General features: G+C 35.1%; 1 protein-coding gene across 1 annotated transcript; it reads left to right on the top strand.

Moving 5' to 3' along the window:
• The first annotated feature begins 5510 nt into the window (after window positions 1–5510).
• Window positions 5511–10370, top strand: LOC145011271 (MAC/Perforin domain-containing protein). Its single transcript, XM_078969957.1, has 8 exons — window positions 5511–5918; window positions 6011–6252; window positions 7559–7757; window positions 7982–8059; window positions 8532–8715; window positions 9117–9286; window positions 9374–9438; window positions 9519–10370. The coding sequence occupies exons 1-8, from the start codon at window positions 5682–5684 to the stop codon at window positions 10138–10140; spliced, it is 1797 nt and encodes a 598-aa protein (XP_078826083.1). The 5' UTR covers window positions 5511–5681; the 3' UTR covers window positions 10141–10370.
• The last annotated feature ends 9150 nt before the right edge of the window (window positions 10371–19520 follow it).

Below are 19520 nucleotides of genomic sequence, written 5' to 3'. Positions count from 1 at the left end.
CATCAAATTCACTATTTAACCGAAAAAAAACTATATCATAGAGATTTACAACAGATGCAAGTAGAAAACAAAACTTAAAGGAGATTTATCTATAAAAATCGACATACATGATTTTTTTGAAGATTTATCTACAAAAATCAGATCTGATGCAAGCCAACATGAAATGCATCAGATACACCTAATCCATACATGAAATGCATCGCATACATCCGATTTGATGAAGATCTAGTGTTAGGTAGTAGATCTAACGTTCGAAACTTTGTTAATCTCGAGATCTGGTATGCCGACCAGATCTGATCTAAATTGAAAATGCATAAACACATCAGATCTGGTGATATCTGATACAGATTTGATGAGATCTGATCCAAATCTAGTGAGATCTGATGTAGATCTATTGGTTCACAAAAAAAAACAGAGAGAAAATTTATGGATATGGTTGTAGATCTGGTGGAGGATGAAGAAGATGATGTCGTCGGAGGAGGTATGTCGCCGGTAGTCGCAACTACCGGCAAAAATCATAGCTCTGAAGGTGGAGGAGGACTAAGCTAGTGATGTATCTGGTGGTTCGATCAAGTGGATCTCAGGTAGAAATCAAACATCTGGATGACGACGACGATGCAAACTTGGATTCCAACGAGGTGGACATCGGCAGCAGCGGCGGCGATGGTGGCTAGAGGTTCCTGCCACCGATGGAATGAGGGAGAGAATTGATGGGTTGATTTTTTGAGAACTATGAAAGAAAGAATTAGATCTAGCTTTTAGATCTAGTTTGCAAGATCTGATAAATTGTTTGTGAAACTAAACTGATATGTTTTGTTATTTACAATAATGCCACTATTATTTTAAAAAGCTAAAATTAGAAATTCTTAGGGTTCTTATTCTTTTGTGGTTCTCATTTGAACCTTATATATATATATATATATATATATATATATATATATATATATATATATATATATCGTCTCTAACAAATGAATGTTTTTTCTTGTCAAGTGACTATCTCTAATGAATTTTGACATTTGTCATTTTGTGATATTTTTAAATAAATAATATCCACATGTTAATTTATGTTTTTTTTTCTAATTTTAAAATTAAAAAGCCACATCATCTTATATATATATATATATATATATATATATATATATATATATATATATATATATATATATATATATATATGTAAAGTATCAAATGTAATAAATATTATAATAAATTGCTATATTTCTTTTGGAACAACGGAATAATATAAAACTAGCAAGAAGCTAGAAAGAGAACTACATCAAAATAGTAGCAGAAATAGGATTATGAAGCCAAGAAGACCAACTAATCTTGGCTTTACTACAACTACTAGAAATCCAAACATAAGATTTATGAACAACATCATCAAAAATCATAGATTTCTTAGGCGAATCCGCTCTGAAAATAACACCGTTCCTAAAATTCCAAATGCACCAAAAGACAGTCAAGATCACAACATCAAAAGCTTTGCGCTAACCAATACGCCTGATCAGCCCATTTGAAAAGAGAATCCACAGTCAACTGGGAAGGGCAGTTAACACCCCACCAAATCGCGATACGGGACCATAAAGCACATAAATCAGAACACTCAGTAAAAATATCCACATGTCAATTTATTTTATTTATTTTTTTAATTTTAAAATTAAAAAGCCACATCATTTTATATTTATATATGTAAAGTATCAAATGTAATAAATATTATAATAAATTGCAATTTTTTTTGGAATGGCGGAATAATATAAAGCTAGCAAGAAGCTAGAAAGAGAACTATATCAAAATAGCAGTAGAAATAGGATTATGAAGCCAAGAAGACCAACTAATCTTGGCTTTACTACACCTACTAGAAATCCAAACATAAGATTTATGAACAACATCATCAAAAATCATATATTTCTTAGGCGAATCCGCTCTGAAAATAACACTGTTCCTGAAATTCCAAATGCACCAAAAGACAGTCAAGATCACAACATCAAAAGCTTTGCGCTGACCAATACGCCTGATGGTAGTATTAGCCCATTTGAAAAGAGAATCCATAGTCAACTAGGAAGGGCAGTTAACACCCCACCAAATCAAGATACGGGACCATAAAGCGCATAAATCAGAACACTCAGTAAAAATGTGGTCAAAAGTCTCCACTCTAGAAGAACAAACAGGGCAAAGAATAGAATCCATCATGATGCCCCTATAAGAAAGACGTTCTCTAGTAGGGATACTAGACAATTTGATCCTCCAAGTAAGAATGTTGATCTTGATTGGAACCCAATTATTTCAGTGAGTAGAAGTACCTCCGTTACTAAGAGTATAACCATCCAAGAGTTTCGAGCTGAAGAAATAGAAAAATTATCTAACACGTCGATAACCCAACCCAGTCTATCTGGAACTGGCCTGAGATGGAGATCCTACAAAAAACAGATAAGAGTATGTCATTGTTCCTGTTTCGCTCCACCTCTAGGGTCACGTCTAAGAGTATTAACACCCCAACCCAAAGACAACCTATCTGTAACAGAAGCAACTTTATGCAAATCTAGCGCATAGACTCTAGGGAAAGAAACATACAGAGGCATATCATCTCTCCAAACAACGTGCCAAAAAGAAGAGTGAGTACCATCTCCAACTATGATAGGGCAAAGGGATTGAAGGTCGATATCTTTCTGACGTAACTGAGCAAACATAAGAACGACCCCTCTCCAGGATCCATGACCAGTAATAGGGAATTTCAAGTTCCTGCAAGCATCATCCAAACCATATATAGATTTTATCACTTTAACCCACAGAAGATCAGGGCAATGATAAAACCTCCACCACCACCGAAAAATCATAGCTCTGTTGAAAGAGAAAAGACTACCAATCCCCAAACCTCCATCATCCCTAGAGGTTAAAACTCTGTCCCATCTAACCCAATGCATGCGACGCTCATCACTATCAGCACCCCAAAAAAATCTCACCCTTAAACTTTCAAGATCCTTCAAAACCGAAATGGGAGCAAGGAAACCGACATTAAGTAACTCCCTAAAGAACCCAAGACAGACTTCACCAAAGTAAGACGACCTCCAAATGAGAGACACTTAGCCTTCCAATTAGAGAGCTTGGAACGAAACCTATCGATCATAGGGGCCCAAGAGGATTTTCGAGTCATAGGCTGACCCACCAGGATTCCAAGATGAAAAAAAGGGAGCATAGAGGCTGCACAACCAATCCTGTTAGCCACCACAAGAACATTGGAAAAAGAAATTCCAACACCAATCAATTTACTTTTAAGTAAATTGATTTTAATCCTAGAAGCCAAGTAAAAACATCTAAGGATACGAAGGAGATAATTAGCGTTCTCAGGGTCCCAAGGAGTGATCAACATAACATCATTCGCGTACAGAAGATGAGAAATCTCGATTCCTGAAATAGAAACTCCTCTGAGAGCATTCACAGCACGAGCCCTCATCAGAGCAATGTGAAGACCTTCCATAGCCAAAATAAACAGAAAAGGCGATAAAGGGTCGCCCTCTCTTAACCCTCGGTAAATTTGAAATTCATCAGTCGGGGATCCATTAACCAGCACAGAAGCTCTAGTAGTGGATAAAAGCTCCTTAATCCACCGACACCACATGGACCCAAAACCCATAATGGACATAATTTCTAATAAGTAGTCCCAAAATAAGGAGTCAAAAGCATTCTCAAATTCGACCTTGAGAAGCATCAGAGGATTATTGGAAGACTTACTCCAAGTAACCAATTCATTTAGGAGAAAGGGGCCATCTAGGATTTGTCTACCCTTAATAAATTGCAATTAATATGTTTCTACATTCCTTATTTCAAAATTTTATTTTAAGAAATACTTATTATTTACATGTGTGTGTGTGTCTATATATATATATATATATATATATATATATATATATATATATATATATATATATATATATATATATATATAGAGAGAGAGAGAGAGGTGGGTTCAATTGAGAAAATAAAAAAGGTTGAGAATGGGGGAATCATTCTCAGCCACTCATTTAATTAGCCTATAAACATAAAGGACACGGTGGCAAACTTGTAAATATGATATAATAGTCTTCAATCACAAATACGAACACTTGAAATTCATTCGTTTTTTGCTCTTTCAATCCAACCTTCAATTTTGTTTGAATACGAACATATCTTCAACATCTACGATTAATTATACTCACAGCATCATTAGAACAACATCATCGATAATCAACAAAAAATTCAATTCGTATCATTCATTCAACATCGTTCTTCAAATAAACATCGAAATTAAGGTTAGATTAAGATCAAATCATTTTTTGTTTGAAATTTTCATATATTTCTCTACCAATCTACTATTTTGTAAGATATAAGTAGTCAAGGTATCATATTTATCACATTTTTAAAAAAGTTAACTTGTATGCACTTCAACTGTTTGATGAAATGCATAAACTAAATTACCACGTTATATTCACATATGAATATGTTTTCTCACCTGAATCAGTATGTGATTATTAAAAGACAAAACAAATATAAAAGTCTGTATGTTATTCATATGTGAATAACATATAAAAATTATATATATTTCTGAAAACACATTGTAATATTCATATATGAATATATTGTGCAATATTCACATATGAATATACCAACTATTATTAATAAGTGAATATACGATCTAATATTCACAAGTGAATAAACTATGTACTATTCTCATGTGATATACCATGTAATACTATATAATATTCACATATGAAAATACTATATAATATTCACATATGAAAATATCATATAATATTCATAAGTGAATATACCATCTAACATTCATAAGTGAATAACTATGTAATATTCACAAGTGAATGCATCGTCTAATATTTAAATATGAATATACTATGTTTAATATATGCTATATTCATATATGAATGATACTTAAATTGTAAAAAAAAAAATTAATCATAGTTTTTATTCATAAGTGAATAACGAATGTACTCTAGTAAAAATCATATTCATTTTTATTCACTTATGAATAACGATTGCTGAAAATATAAAAAAAATAAATTTTTTATTTTATCTTAAAACTATATCAATATGAATATCTATTTGTAGAGAATAAAAAATATGAATTTTGGTATATTTAAAATCATTTTTCAATAAAAATAGCTTCTTAAAAATTAAAAAAAAAAACGAAAAAACTATGTTTTGTATATATTAAGGTAATGCTTAGCATAGTTTAAGGAAACATGTTTTGTTGGAAAACACATGTGCACGCCTTTCCCATTTCCGTCGTTACGTTGGAGGTTTTTGCAGCAAAAATAAATGATTGGTTGAGAATGATTCCCCCATTGTTAGCTTTTTTTTTTTTTCAATTGAACTTTCCTCTCTCTCTCTCTATATATATATATATATATATATATATATATATATATATATATATATATATATATATATATATATATATATATATATATATATATATATATATATATATATAGTTTTAAGTCGGCTTTACCATTCATAAACAACAAAAAACAAAGCAAGGAATGAAACTTCCAAAGACATGACAAAATTCTGTAATCCTGTCTTCATCCTTCACACAACATATTAAAACCCCGCATATCCATATATTACAACTCAATTCGGCAAACCTCTCCTCGCTCTCTCCAATCCTCCAAAGTTATATTAAAAGGATGAGCGAAAAACTGGTAGAAAAAGCCATCAGTAGTCTCGGAAAAGGCTTCGATTTAGCCTCCGATTTTCGACTAAAGTATTGCAAAGGCAAAGACCCTTTAGTTTTTCTTAATGAAAATGAATCAAATGAGCTTCTTGTACCTGGGTTCGGCTCCTTCAAAGGTGTATCACCCGATATCAAATGCGATAAAGGCGATAGGGTTCGATACCAATCTGATATTCTCGACTTCAATCAAGTAAGTTGTGAGTTTTGAGTTTATAAACGAATGTATAAACTGTGTTGTTCTTTTTTTTTTTTTTTTTTTTTTTTAATATGTAATGCTTTCAGATGTCAGAAGTTTTCAACAAAAGGTGCTCAGGGCCAGGGAAAATTCCGAATGGATTCTTTAATGCGATGTTTGCATTCCAAAGTGGTTCGTGGGCTAGTGATGCTGCTAACACAAAGTATTTAGGATTGGATGGTTACTTCATTATGTTGTTTAACGTCCATCTTGATCGTTATCCCTTAGTTCTTTCTGATGAAGTTCGAAATGCTGTTCCTTCAACTTGGGATCCACCTGCTCTTGCAAGGTACGCAAAATGATCATCATTTTTTTTTCTCTAGATTTTGATTATTAAGCTCAAAATAGTGATTACCAATCTTCAAAAAATCGAAATTTTGTATGTGAAATTAAGTTATAAAGTCAAATCAGCGTAACATGGCATAATCCACTTGGTGGATGTGTATCGCAAACATGGCTGAATTTGACCCACGATAGGTGACCAAACGAGTTAAAAATGACCAAGTCAAGAAAAGGACACACATTTTTATTTTTAATAACTGATTCTAGTTGTCATTTATAAGTTTGTTAGTAGATATTCAGTTAAGATTTGTAATATTTAATTAGAAGAATTATATATTTTATTTAAGGATAATATGAAGGCGTGTACTTTTTCAAAAGAACAGAAGGAATTCCAAAAATGTCAATAGTGCCAGGTAAAACAATTTGCTTGCTTGACTGGTCTAATTATTCTTACAAAAGTCAACAATACCAGTGGCTGATTTTTCATTATCATATTGAATTCCAAGGAATGCGATTGGTTTTTTTTTTTTTTTTTTTTTTTAATATGATATAGAAAAGGGTCGGCTAAAAAGAAATTTTATTTATCTATTTACACACTTTATTTGATTTTTAAGGTTTTTTTAGTTGTTGAATTTGTATTGTTTTTTGAAAAAGTAAATTATAAATAGTTTATTATAGATTGACTTTTTAATAAAAATGTTCATTGGGTGTCAATTTAGCAACACCCGATAGAAAATTATAGAGTTTTCTACCAAAAACAGATTAAATCATAATGACATGTTAATGATTAATTTGTTTTTGAATAATCATGACGTTTGACATAATTGATTTACTTTATTTTGGATCTATATTTGTATTATATATTGATTGAGAAGGTAGGGTACCCTAATTAAGCTTAATAAATGATTGGTTTTAACACAAAATAATTGCCGGAAATTATCTACACTAATTGAGATTTGTACATATCCAATTTTTTAAGGCGTATAATATAGTTGCATTGACAGTTGACTTGTAAACATTTTTTTTTTAATAACTATTTATGTTTTAAAATGTTGTGTTCTGTATTATTATTATCTTTTAATATTAGGCTAGGACATGATATACATATGTTATATGTACAAAATAGTTAGTGTATAATATGTCTCTAACAAACTTGCCAGCCTACAATCATGTCTTGTAACCGTGATAGTATATATATATATATATATATATATATATATATATATATATATATATATATATATATATATATATATATATATATATATTGTGTAATATATATTATGTTTATATATGTGTAATTTTTATTACAGATTCATAGAAAAATATGGGACTCATATAATAGTTGGGATAAGCATAGGGGGGCAAGATGTAATATTGTTGAAGCAAAACAAATCCTCTAATTTGGAACCTTCACAACTAAAGAACCATTTGGAAGACCTTGGAGATGAAATGTTCAATGGGGCATGCACTTTTCCACCTCATCAACTCAAAACAACCAACAGGAACAAGGTTTAAAGAAAACACGATTATTGTATACAAAACAATATTTATATATTTGTTTATAGTTATGGTGATGCACGAATCGGATAAATATGTCAAATTTACTTGAAAATTAAGAGAAGTTAATGTTATAATTTTCATATAACATATATAGAGTACATGTTACATTTCCTTGTTCCTTACGGGTTATATATTGTAATGGTTACTAACTAGTCTTAAACATTTAATTGCAGACACCATCAGCGTTTAGTACTGTATTTGACCCGGAACCAATGCTCTTCAACGGCTTCTCTTCCACCGCAACAAAGAATGTAGGTTTGATTGTCATATATAAATATATAAAATGGAATAAACATCTCTTAATCTTTGTTGAAAAAAAAAGACTTATAGGATAATGATGCTTATAGTAATTATGATAGTAATTAAAGAAAAGGAAAAGATTATAATTCTAACCTACAATTTAGACTTGAATGTTTATTTGTTATTATTAAAGTATTGCCGTGCTGTGCAAGTATCAATCTTGAAGAACAAAATGGGAAACTAGTATTTTTTATGAAGCATTATTAGGCAATTTCAAACCTAGCTAGCTAGTATCATGTGTGGACATGGATTCTTGACTTGGTTCCATGGACCGCGTCATTGGTGTACTTTATTTTACAACTAATTTTTTATTTTATTTTATAATATAGTCATATTAAATAACCAAAAATAATAGGTCATTTTTCTATCTTTTATTATTAAATACAAATTATATTTAATCTAATATATGTGCATATGATATAGGGGATAACTGTAATGTGTTCGAAAAGAGGAGGTGATCTTACATCAACCACACATTGTGAATGGTTGCTGACTGTACCTTCGATGCCAGATGCCATTAGTTTTGACTTCATTCCGATCACCTCTTTACTTCCAGGTGTTCCCGGAAAAGGTTTTTTATCACATGCCATCAACCTCTACCTTCGTTGTAAGTATTGTTATTTCCTTTTAATCAATCACTATAATGAATTTGTATTTTACATCTATAAGTAAAATTATATATCAAATAAAAGTGTTATATTTCTTTAGATTTTCTTATTTAATAATTGTTGTAGATGTCAAAATGGCAGCTGGTTAGATAGTTAGTAATAAGCGTGTAATTTTTTGGTAAGTCGTCGGAACGAGTTCATTGACTTAAAGCGCCTTTTATCCATTTTTTTAAATGATAGTGTCTTAAACATGACTTAGAATCGTATTATATTATTATTATTATTACTTAATTTGTTTGTTAATAAAATAATTTTGAATATTTTTTTCATTGAAAATAAATAAATAATTTAAAGTTTACTCACTAATAATCATGTTATTGTTGTGACTTGTCACATGCAGACAAACCTCCTATAGCAGATTTGGTATACTTCTTGGACTTTCAAGCCCATAAACTATGGGCTCCAATTCACAATGATCTCTCGTTAGGCCCAACTACAAACAGGGCCATGAAAACCCCAGCCTTGAATTTCAACTTGATGGGACCCAAGCTCTATGTTAGCACTACCCAGGTATTAAATACACACCATAAAGTGTTGTAATTTATTGATAGTAAGTTTTTTGAAATATGACTAAACATCAAAAATTGTCTTTTACAGGTTACAATATCAAAGAAGCCCGTTACTGGAATGAGGCTATATCTCGAGGGTATGAAATGCAACAGGTAATAAACTTGTAAACATATATATTTTATTCTTTGTTATTTGCATCATTTGTAATAAGTATGGTGGTTTAATATATCAGGTTGGCCATACATCTCCAACACTTATCAGAGACACCGATTTTATTCAGAGATAGAATAGGTGAAGCTTTAAACTGGCGTGGATCAGAGGACATTCCTGATCCACGCTTTTTTGAACCAATTCAATGGAAGAAGTTTTCTCATGTTTGCACAGCGCCGATTAAGTATGATCCTAACTGGGCATTGCCTAGAAACGATGCCTCATTTATTGTCACGGGAGCTCAACTTCATGTCAAAAAACACGAGTCCAAGAGCATTTTGCATCTTCGATTATTGTATTCTAGGGTTTCGAGCTCATGTGTTGTTCAATCATCTTGGACTTTAGGTCAAACCAGTAGTACATCACAAAGATCGGGATTTTTGTCTGCATTAAGTACCACATTAACTGGAAATCCAGAGAAAGAGATAACAACTGCAAATGTAGTGGTCGATTCAGGTATTTATCCAAATGGACCACCAGTGGAGGTGCCATCACCAAAACTTTTAAAGTTTGTTGATATGTCACAAGTATGTAAGGGACCAAGGGACAATCCCGGACATTGGTTAATCACCGGGGCTAAACTTGACTTGGATAAAGGGAAAATACGTCTTCTTGTCAAGTTTTCTTTATTGAACATATTTTGAATATGAAAATAAATAAATTGAATATGATATTAAGAGAGGGTTGCAGTAATTATGTTAGTTTCATCATTTGCCCACAAAGTTCGAAGGCTTCAAATCCTCTAAAAATAGAGCATGGAGTAGTCACTTATGTAAATATAATAGGAATACGTACTACGGTGAAGAAAAAACTTCATTTTTTGTGTAAATTTATTAATTCCTTGTAATAATATAATTTGATGTCTTTTGATTCATTCATTATTCCATATGGTTTTCTTTGTGTATACGTAATTTTAAGTGATAGCTTTTCTTTCCCAAATTTAAAGAATTTCAACCATATTATTACACTTCCTTTTAAATACCAAAAATATTGTTAAAACCATTCATGGGGTGTTATGAACTACAAAATCGTTAAAAATGATCGTGAATTATTTGCTCATAAACAAAATCAAGCGTCGGTTCAGGGTTGGCTCTAAAACGAGGAAATCAATTTAACGGTTTAACCAATATTTGGGCACATTATTCTATGAACAATATTGGAACCAAGGATTCAAATCAATTTTAATCAAATTGACTAACACGAATTTGGTAAAACTAAAGTTCTACGATAAATGATGACTAAAAAGACATTAGGGGACAGTTGATGAAAATTCATACACTTTTTTTTTTTTTTGAAAGAGAAAACAGATTTTATAAGGAAAAGGAGGAAGTGGGACCCTATTAATTTGAAATCAAATTTAAATAGGACTTTAAACATGCCATAGATCTTAAGGACAAATTAGAATCATTGAATCATATATTCCCTCCCATCATTTATGTTACATGTAATGACACCAGTACAAATCAATAACAAGAACCACCCTGAGTTGGCTACAGCATAAAAAAAGTAAATGAAATAAAAAAAAAAAAAGAATTAAAAAGTTAGAGTTAAATACTATAATAAGACATAAAGAAAAGGTTAAGTTTTATGTTCTATTGAATTCCAAATTGGACTTCTTAAACTGAGAATTTAATTTATAGAAATTTAAGAATTATTCCATCTCATTTTCCATGGTTTAGCATACTCCGTAGGTCATCCCAACCTTGTTTTACTTTTTCCAACGGTGGAGAAATACATTAATAAAAATCTATCGAGACGCTAGAAAACTTTACATAGTACAAATCCAAAAGCATTCCAAGCAAAACTATTTAATTTAGCTTTATGTTTGATCGAATTAAAGGATAGCAATTGAATATCATCATTTTCAAAGGAGAATAAGTGAATTTTGGGCTTTCCAAATATGCCATCGCATCAAGTAGACCAAGGCATGTCCCTTCTAATATTCCTCTTCCAAGCCCAGCCCACATGCAAGTGAACAACCCCTGGCATTCCATTCAAGAATTATGTCCCTAATTAAGCAATTCTAAATTTCTCCATAATATGATTTTAATATTTAGCAAGCTGCATATTGACCCCAATGTGAAACCCATGATAAATGAAAGGAATAGTAGGTTTACATCACAATATACTAACAAGCCTAGAAATCTCTAAGCTCTTAACACGAACACCATGAACCTTACTTTTATGAAGATTCATTTTCACTCTAGACGCCAAAAGAAGCATCTAAGAAGTCTATTTATGTTTATTGAGTTAACTGCACACCATTCACCAATGAAAGTAATGTTATCTGCAAACGTAAATATTAGACAATATATGCCTATTATTCAGGAGATTATTTTTCTCCTGATTCGTACTATTTCTTGGGTTTCTACAGGATACGATTCATATATATATATATATATATATATATATATATATATATATATATATATATATATATATATATATATATATATATATATACTAGTTTATAACCCGTGGAAACCACGGGTACAAAATTAATTAAACTTTAATAGCAAAAAAACTAAAAATTATTAATCACTTATTTTAAATAAATTATTAATTAAGAGATTTTTTTAGTTATATAAAATTATAATCATTGATTTAAATAAATATTTAAAGTTATATTACTTTATAATTTGTATTAATTTTATTTTACTTTTTATTCTAATATTATTAATTTAATGTAATTGAAATCACAAATTTAAAATTTGAAATAGATAATCAATAGGTTGTTAAGTGGCATGCATTAATTAGGAGATATAGTAGGGTGACAAATGGCAAAAGAAAAATAAATATGCATTAATTATAAATGTCTAATATCGTGACACATGTCAAAAGGAGAATAAAATTACTCTTTTATTAAAATAGGGATATATATATATATATATATATATATATATATATATATATATATATATATATATATATATATATATATATATATATAACCCCACTTCACCAAAACTAGGCTATCAATAAAGAATTTATTGTTTATGTCTTTTAATGAAGAGTAAATGACATACTTCTTTCTTTTAATTACTACTTAAATTTTCACTCTTATTTTTAGAGATTTACATTTTCTTATTTGTGTTTTAGGGATATAGTCATATCTTAGGCTTTAGCATTGTAACATCCCAATTTTCCAAAAAAAAAATTTCATTTTTGATATAACGTTTTTGAAAAACATTTATAAGAAAACATCATCAAGTCATATCATTTCATAAAACCACAACCACATGTCTCAAAACCATATCATGAAAATAGTAATAGTGTCATAGTACAATCCTAATAATCTCATAATGCGGAAATCATGTGTGTGATGCGCTGCTACCGTGCCAGCTCCTTCCCCTTCGACGAAGAGGTACCTGAAAACAAAATTGAAAATTGTAAGCACGAAACTTAGTGAGTTCCCCCATCATACCACATACCATACATAACACATACTCTCAGGCATATTTGGGTGCCCTACCTACTTTGCTGAGCATACTAGGGTGCTTAACATACTGTTAGGAATATCTTAACCCTTTCAAGGATCAACTCAGGTCAAGGTCAAAGTCAAGGTCAACACCCTGGTCAGAGTCAACTTTTAGTCAAAATCAATATCTTGGTTGACTCAACTCGCCGAGTTGGTCCACCAAATCGTCGAGTTCCATAACCCACAAAATACTAGAACTTCGATCCTACTCGTCGAGTCTTTCAAGAACTCGTCGAGTTCTCCTTCATATAGAATTGGGACCTTTTGCTCATGACTCGCCGAACTCATCCTTTAACTCGTTGAGTCCTGCTTCATACAAGTTAAGGTGTTTAGTCCTTGACTCGCCGAGTTCTTCCTTGAACTCGTCGAGTTTTTCTTCATATAGTGGGGACATTGCCTTGAACTTATCGAGTTCATCCTTGAACTTATCGAGTTCATCCTTGAACTTATCGAGTTCATCCTTGAACTCGTCGAGTTCTTTGATCTTCAAGCCCATATTCACGTCCATCTGGTTCAGTACTCTTTTAGACTCAACCAAATCGATCAGAAACAGAAAAGGTTGGGGAAGCATAACCTGACTCGCCGAGTCCCCCAAAGTCCATGTCTATGCATTCGATTTTAGTCGGGCTTAATGCATCCAGAACATAGATCTGACCTCCTAGAGCCGATATAGCACGTAAAGTTACAAACTTTACGTGAATGCATGGGTTAACTAGCTCATAAGGACCCAAAATGAAGTTTACATGGTGCATGGGACTCACATGGCCATAAAGTTGGCACCTTGATGCCATGGGAACCCTTAAAGGTTCAAGGTCTATATATAAAACCCCATTGATGCACACAATCCCGAAAATGGCTTCACTATGACTTAGAAAAGGTAGAAACTAGCCCTAAATAGAGATCTATGAAATAAATAGTCAAGGTATCAGCTTTATACCTCAACTGAGCTAGAAATGTGCCAAAACCTCTGGATCTACTTGCTTTCTCTTGATCTCCCAAGCCTCCTCTTTCTTCTCAAACTTTAAAGACACACAAATGGCACACAAGCTCAAGAACACTCAATATTAAATTAGGGTTTTGTAAAGAGAGTCTGAGGGTGATGGAGGCTGGAGTGAAGACCATATAAGTTGTTTAAATAGGGTGTAAACCCTCAAACTTAGGGTTTCATCCAGACAGGTCTACTCGTCGAGTCGGGGCTTCCGACTCGACGAGTAGATTTTTCCACCCGCGTCCCAAAATTCGCATCTACTTAATGAGTTAGGGCCTCCAACTCGTCGAGTCCCAGAGTAAAAATGCAAAAACCTTATATTAAAAATACGTACCGGGAACCGAGCGTTACAAATCTCCCCCACTTGTTTTATACATTGTCCTCGAAGTATGCTGATGCATCTGGAAAAAGCTCGAGGTAGTGTTCTCTCATCTCGTCCTCTAGCTCCCACATCCATTCCGAGCCCTTGCGGTGCTGCCATTGCACCTTCACCAGTTCAACCCTTTTGTTCCTCAAATCCTTCGACTTCCTGTCGAGGATAGCTACTGGTCGTTCAATGTAGTTTATGTTGTCATCCATCTTAATATCCTCTAGAGGCACCACTGCAGAGTCGTCTACCAAGCCTTTCTGCAGTTGGGAGACGTGAAAGGTACTATGAATCTGGCTAAGCTCGTCTAGCAGATCTAACCTATATCCTAACTTGCCCACCCAGGCTACAACCCTAAAAGGATCGATGTACCTGGGGGCTAACTTTCCCTTCTTCCTGAACCGGATGAGACCTTTCCAAGGTGACTCATTCAAGATAACCATATCCCCGACCTGGAACTCCAGGTCTGAACAACGTTTCTCGGCATAACTTTTTTGTCAAATCTAAGCAGTCTGAAGCCTGCTCCGGACCTGCTGGATCATCTCTGTCATCTTGAGTACCACTTCAGTACTCCCTATGACCCTTTGTTCAACCTCTCCCCAGCATATTGGGGTCCTACACTTCCTCTCGTATAACATCTGGAAGGGTGGATGGTTAATACTCGCGTGGTAGCTATTATTATATGAAAACTCTGCCAAGGGAAGGTAGGTATCCCAGCTACCACCCAAGTCTAAGACGCATGCCTGCAACATATCCTCTTAATTCTGGTTGGTCCACTCGCTCTGAGCATCCGTCTACGGGTGAAAAGCGGTATTGAAGTGCAGACGAGTACCCAACTCGTCGTGAAACTTCTTCCAGAATTTGGAAGTGAATCGCACGTCTTGATCTGAAATCACAGAAACTGGCACTCTGTGTCATGCAACTACCTCTCGAATGTAGATGTTGGCCAGCTTCTCGGTTAAGATGCTCTCCTAGATCGGTATGAAATGGGCAATAATGGTCAACTGATCCATGATGACCCAAATCGAATCTACTCCCCGTGCGGTCTTGGGAAGCTTCGTGATGAAATCCATAGTAACATCTTCCCATTTTCACATAGGGATATCCAACAGTTGTGTCTTACCATGAGGCCCCTGGTGCTCGGCCTTGACCTTCCTGCAGGTCAGGCATCCCTTGACGTGTCAGGGTACTTTTCGCTTCATGCAGGGCCACCAGTAATCAGGACGAAGATCCCTTTACATCTTCGTCCCCCCTGGGATGGATAGAAAACTTAGATTTGTAGGCCTCATCCAACAAAATCTTTCGTACTCATCCCTAGTACGGAACCCAGACCCTCCCGTTTAGGGTCGATAGCCCTTGGTTTTCATAATCAAATGAGGCCACTTGGCCTATGATCCTCTCACACTTCTGGCGCTCCTCCTTCATGCCCTTAACCCGTGCCTCCCGGATCCACTCCAGCAGCGGAGTCACCTCCGTCATCCTCAAGCAAATGTCTCTGATCGGGGCCGCCTTGCGACTAAGCGCGTTGGCCACAATGTTGTCCTTCCCCGGGTGGTAGAGGATCTCACAATCATAATACTTCACCACATTTAGCCACTGAAGCTGCCTCATGTTCAAATTCGGGGTATCCATGAGGTACCTCAAACTCTTGTGGTCCGTATAAATGGTACATTGGACACCATAGAGGTTGTGTCGCTAAATCTTGAGGGAAAAGACAACCGCCCCCAACTCCAGATCATGCATCGGGTAGTTCACCTCGTGAGGAGTAGGCGATAACATGCCCTATTTGCATCAATACTACGCCCAACCCTGAAATAGACGCATCGCAGTATACTACAAAATCCTCCATGTCCTCTGAGAGGGATAGAATCGACGCCTCGCATAGGCTCTGTCTCAATGTCTCAAACACTGCCTGCTGCTCAGGCCCCCAGCGAAAGACCACGTCTTTCTTCGTCAACCGGGTCAAGGGTACGACTATCTTGGATAAGTCCTGAATGAATCTCCAGTAATAGCTTGCCAACCCCAAGAAACTCTGAATCTCATATGGAGACTTCGGAACCTCCCATCTCATCACGGCCTCCACTTTGGCTGGGTCGACCAAACTACCGTTCTGGTTGACAAGGTACCCAAGAAACTGCACCTCGTGTAACCATAACTCACACTTGGAGAACTTGGCGTACAAGCTCTCCCTCCTCAAGGTATCCAACACCTCTCGCAAGTGCTCCTCGTGCTGCTCCTGCGTCTTGGAATAAAACAAGATGTCATTAATGAAAACTATCACAGACCGATCCAACATTGGTCTGCATATGCGGTTCATAAGGTCCATGAATGCGGTAGGAGCATTGGTGAGCCCGAAGGGCATCACCACGAACTTGTAGTGGCCATAGTAAGTCCGAAAAGAAATCTTCTATACATCCTCGTCTCTGACCCTCATATGATGGTATCCTGAACGCAAGTCTATATTGGAAAACCAAGATGCCCCCTGTAGCTGGTCGAAGAGATCATCAATCCTCGGGAGTGGGTAATGGTTCTTTGTCGTTACCTTGTTCCGCTCCCGGTAATCTATACACATCCGATGCAACCTATCATTCTTTCTTACAAACATGATCAGGGTTCCCCAGGGTGAACTGCTCGGTCTAATGAATCCCTTGTCTAACAAATCTTCTAATTGTATAGACAACTCCTGCATCTCTGGAGGAGCCAACCGATATGGTGCCTTGGCTATAGGAGCCGTACCAGGGACTAGGTCGATCCTGAACTCTACCTGTCTCTCCGGAGGTATCCCAGGAAGCTCCTCTAGGAATATGTCCGAGTACTCTTGCACCACTGGTACATCATTCACAATTGCCTTACCCACCTCTCAGTATCCATAACGTAGGCGACATACCTTGTGCAACCCTACTTAAGGTAGTGCCTAGCCCTCGCTGCTGAGCATAAAGTTAGTCCACGTTGTGACCTTTCACCCTGAATCACTAACTCTCCCCTGCTTGGGGTCCTGACCCATACTAACTACTGCACATAGTCGATCATTGCCCCCATTAGGGCTTAACCAGTCCATGCCTATGATAACCTTGTTCCGACGCAACGGAATGGGAACCAAGTTGTTAGGTGCATTTTGTGCACCTTTTTTCACACCTTTTAGTCCCTTTTATGCATCTATTTAGCATAGTTGTTATTCATTTTCATCTAATTCATGTCAATCTCTAGAACAACCTTATTTTCATGATTTCATGTTCTTTTCAAGTAAACTGGAGGTTAGAACGTGCTTTGGGAGGTGCCGGGAAGCATTGGTGAAGATTTCAGGATAATCGGGCAAAGAACCGAAAAGTTGAAAAAAATCAAGTTTGGATTCGGAGTCACAGGAGTACATGGGTCGTGTTGGATTTGCACTAAAAAATGAACACGGGTTATGTTTGACCAAGAAGAAACTGTTGACCATGCTGAACACGACCTGTGTCAGTTTAGCCTATTTTAACACGGGTCACGTTGACCATGCTGAACACGATATGTGTCAATTTAGCCTATTTTGACACGGGCCGTGTTCGACCCAAAAACTGTCTTTTGACAGTTTTTCCTATCTTTCATATTCGAAGGCTTTTGCAAGGATTTGATCATTTATCATTTGGAAACATTATTTCTCTTATTTATAAGTTGTAATTTCACATTATTTCCATCTTTTAACTTGTGATTTTGTTCTAGCCATATATGGCTAGAACCCTAGTTTCTCAAACTTTATGTTTTGACTTCTTGGTTGTGATTTCATTCATATGAATTGATGTTTGCTTTTAATTTCTATCTAGTGAAATTTATTTTGCTTCAATTGAATGTTTGATTCTAATTGTGATTCTTATTGGCCATTTGAACTAGGGTTAGGTCATTCAAGTTATTCATTTTGAAAAATCCGTAATTGTTTTGTGAATTGGACTAAGTAACAAGCATTAAATTGATTTCCATTGAATAAATTTAGTGTAAATCTTTTCACACACTTTTACACTCCGAGCTTGTGAGGAGTATTGGGTGTTGTTTAGAACATTCATATAAAGCTTAATGCAATCTTTTAATCTAATTCTATGAGCTTGTTTAGATTAGGTTAGTAAGGTTAGGGTTAATCAAAGATCTTATTTTGGTTCATTAATGTGGTGAATGGGAAGTGTTAGAGCTTGTTAACACTTTCAAGTACCAACTTAGATGGAATTGAGCAAATATCATGTTATCTTGGAATCGCATTGCTAAGTTGTCATACATATAGTTGGAGTCCTTACAAATTATGAATTTAATTCACTTATTTAACTGATTACTTGTATTTTTAATTGTTTGTTCTCATCATTGCATTCAAAACTCCCTCTTTACTGTTGGTGACCAAAGTACCTTGCGTAAATAGGTATAGACTGATTGTCCCGTGTCACTGTGGATCGACCCTACTTGCCTTGTACTACCTTTTACTGTAATATAGTAGTGTTATTTTGGAGTATATCGTACCCCTTTATTTGTTGGGTTTAACATGCCTAACAAAAGTTAACTAGGTAGCGCTCCTTATATAGTCTCAAAACACAATCTCAGAAAACCTCTGATACCCGTACTGATCAGTTGTCAGCAATCTCGACCTCTAAAGGACAATCCAACATGCCCGAAGACTCAGGAAACCTCTTGCTAAGTGCAGGAGAGAAAAATGATCGGGTAGATCCCGAATCGAATAATACCTAGACTAGGATACCATTCACATGGAACGATCCTAAACAACACATAAAACATATACATAAATATCATAAATGAAATATAATAAGAGCTAGGGAGAAGAAAACATACCCGTCACCACATTGGGTGCAACACGTGCCTGATTAGCGGTCAAGTGGAAGTCTCGACTCCTCACCACCGGAGTATCTGTCTTGCCCTGTCGTCCATCCGTAAGCCGCAGGGTCGCTGCGGATACTAGTCTCGGGAAATTGGTCTATTAATGGCCCTTTTGATTGCAATGGAAGCAAATCAAGCCTAATGTCTGGAATATGGGGGTAGGGGCAGTACAATACTTGCCAAAGTGCCCAATCTTGCCACACTTATAGCAGCCTGATGACCCTAGCCTACAAACCCCCTTATGTAGCTTTCTGCATTTCCCGTAGCGGCTTCGACCCTAATAGCCCTCTGACCTAAGTCGGATCCCTTGGGTATCTTCCCGAAACCCCAGTAACCTGTC

This window comes from Lactuca saligna, chromosome 8 (genome assembly GCF_052625555.1).
Source record: "Lactuca saligna cultivar CGN05327 chromosome 8, ASM5262555v1, whole genome shotgun sequence".
In the NCBI taxonomy this organism is placed as follows: domain Eukaryota; kingdom Viridiplantae; phylum Streptophyta; class Magnoliopsida; order Asterales; family Asteraceae; genus Lactuca; species Lactuca saligna.
The sequence above is the reverse complement of the archived record's forward strand: the minus strand, read 5'-3'. Positions and strand labels throughout refer to the sequence as shown.